Genomic DNA, 2,851 nt, shown 5'->3' with positions numbered 1-2,851 from the left:
TCAGGCGCAGCCCATCCCGCCCGCCCTGCACAGATCCTGGGCCACACGCCCTGTCATCTCAAACCGGTGGCAGGAGCAGCAGTGAGAGCCGCTGGACAAGCCGCCACACAAACAGCTCCCAGACCCGTGGCATGCAGAGGCACAAGCTGCCCCACCCCCTCCCTGGGCAGCACTTGCCCCAGCCCAGGTCTCAGCCCCAGCCCCAATCTTTCCCTCACTGTAGGGGTGTTGATCTGCCTGCCCCCCCACCACACACACACCTTCTCTCCCCACTCCACCCACAACAGACTTACCAGCTGGAGGCAGCAGTCCAGTGTGGTTGAGGACTGCTGCCCATTTAGTCTATGGCTGAATCAGCACCGAATCTTTTTCAAATCAATTCAGACCTTTTAATGGGTCTCCTGATTCAATTAGGATTTGGAGATCTGACCACTGAATCAGGCCAAATCTCCTCCAAATCGAATCAGCTACCGAAGCTTCGTACAGCCCTACTGTCCACCTCTGACTCATCACTCTCACTGCACACAGCACAATCTATCAGTCAGCACTTTATCTCTGGCAGTTTTCCTGCCAAGAATTATATGCACTGCACCAGACCTGGACACAGACATGAGTGAACCAGGCCGCCACCCAGAGCCCAAAAATGAAAAAAGAAAATACAATTGCAAAAAAAGTTTTAATATTGTATGTGTATGGGACTGGCAAGGTTACCAATTAAGAACAAATTGTTTAAAGACATCAATATCACAGATGTGATAAAGAGTTTTGCAACAAAAAAAATCATTATCTCTGGTGAAGCGAGGCCCCCAATATTAAAAGTTCACCCAGGGCCGCCAGGCTTCTAAGTATGGCACAGCCCTGCACTGCGCATGTCCCATAGGCACAAATAGGTGAATGACATCATAAAGGTGGAAAGTTCAGACTTTCTCGAGCCCTCACACCTCTAGTCAAAGCACACATACTCTGTGGGGAGTTAATGCTAGGAATCCATCTCCAACACCAGGTCAATCTGTTTTAGGCTGATCGTTAAGCTATCATTACATTCATGCAGACATACCTCCAACTCTTTTTAGGCTCCTTAAAGCTAAAAGCATAAGACAGTACATAGTAGAAAAGACAGTCATAAAGTATGAAGACAAAACAAATCACAAAATTTACCCTGGAATTCATGAGTTATGTAAAACCATCCCTAAGTCCCAGGAAGCGGGTGGGAGGAGGTAGAGAGGGAAAGGAAAAAAAAACCCCACTCTGTAGAGACATGAAAGTAAGCTGTGTATAGTCATCTCAGTCTCTGACTGTGCTCACATGACATAGGTTAAGGCTCATGGTATATTGATAGGCCATCTCCCAGGGAAGTCTTGAGCTAAAGCAGACTACAAATGGCAAACTGGAAGACTGCATTCTAGTTCACTATTCATCCAACACAGCAGAAACAACTCAGAATCACCGTGATGTGTAAAAGGCTCTGGCCACTTGCCGTCAGTGAATTCTAGGTATCATATTTGTCAATGTAATCCTGACCAAATTACAATTTGACAATTTCAAGTGTGCTTGCAACAGGAAGTTTGCTTTTCACTGCCTGCCTCAAATATTATGCAGAACCCATATTTTAATATAGTGGAACTTTTCTATGTAGGTTATGCACCATCTTTGATCCCACTGATTATGGGGCACTAATGTACAAGCAGAAAAGTAGATTACCACACTAGTGCTTTACTGGGCCTAAGTTTTAAACCTTAGTATGTTATCAATTCCAATAGATATTAGCACCCACAACAAACAGGTAGATTTTCTCTCAACTGATAAATTATCAGTGCTGTTAGCCATTTCATTTGCATTCATGATAGTAAATGCCCCCCATGTTTCACACAAGCATGAAAGAAAACGGTTTACTACACAAATTCAGATTCATTAGGTTTTATTATGAAAATCTGGATAAAAAGTTAAAAGGCTGTCATGAACATTTAGAATAGGATGCCGAAACAGACATTTTACATATAAAAAGCAGTGGTGAAGTATTAGCAGCATCCAAATAAAATTTCTGTTTTAAAATAGGTATACAGTACCAAGAACAGTCCTTTTGTCTGGGAAGCAGCTGTACATAGTGTTCACCCTGCAGAAAACCCACCATCTTTCCAAAAAGAAAAAGAAACATTATTAACAAGCAATGAACTGAGTTACTGTTTATGCATTCTCAGTTTACCAGGAAGCAATTCACAACTTCAAAATTACAGGAAATTAGTGCCAATTATTTTGCTCATGCAATCATAAAGAACAGAATAAACCCCATTTGTATTCACACTGATTAGCAAACCGTGTGTATATTGCCATCATTTAAAGTGCAAGCTACATGTCAGCTGAATTCTTAGAAGGCATAACATCGAGCTGAAATACTGCCATGTGTGGTTGGTTATACAACTAACCAAGAATGCTGACAACGTATTTTTAGCCTCAGACGGATTTTAGTTTAACACTTCCCATAATCCGCTACCAGCCAAACATGTATTCCATAGCTTTAGACACAATACTTTCATCTTTCCTGGGAGTCTGTCTGTCAGAAACCACCTAGAGAGAGATAAATAGATACCTGGTTAGCCAACATCCATTTGTTCATTTACACAGCCCAGTTGTTACTATGACTAACCTCAATAGATGCTAACTCTTTGGAAAGGTCAAAATTAATTAACAGACAAATGAAGTGATTTAGAAGCCATTTTGATAGTCTTTTTGATTTATATTTTATGCAAAAAAGCTTATATCCAAACTCTTTCTCTCTCTCAGGACCTCCACCTGATGCAGGAGGTACATAGCCCCACTAGGGGGAATGCCTTACTGGACCTGGTACTGGCAA

At 42.2% G+C, this 2,851-nt stretch overlaps 1 protein-coding gene across 1 annotated transcript in view; it reads right to left on the bottom strand.

Annotated features, from left to right (window-relative positions):
- Positions 1 to 1,901: 1,901 nt before the first annotated feature.
- NUP35 (nucleoporin 35) overlaps positions 1,902 to 2,851 on the bottom strand; it is a 21,292-nt gene continuing 20,342 nt past the window's right edge. The window contains exon 9 of the mRNA XM_019523060.1: positions 1,902 to 2,565. Coding sequence (XP_019378605.1) covers positions 2,488 to 2,565 — 78 coding nt within the window. The 3' untranslated portion in view covers positions 1,902 to 2,487. The remainder of the gene's footprint in view (positions 2,566 to 2,851) is intronic.

The sequence above is a fragment of the Gavialis gangeticus genome, unplaced genomic scaffold (assembly GCF_001723915.1).
Source record: "Gavialis gangeticus isolate Ggan-Ray unplaced genomic scaffold, GavGan_comp1, whole genome shotgun sequence".
NCBI lineage: Eukaryota > Metazoa > Chordata > Crocodylia > Gavialidae > Gavialis > Gavialis gangeticus.
The sequence above is the reverse complement of the archived record's forward strand: the minus strand, read 5'-3'. Positions and strand labels throughout refer to the sequence as shown.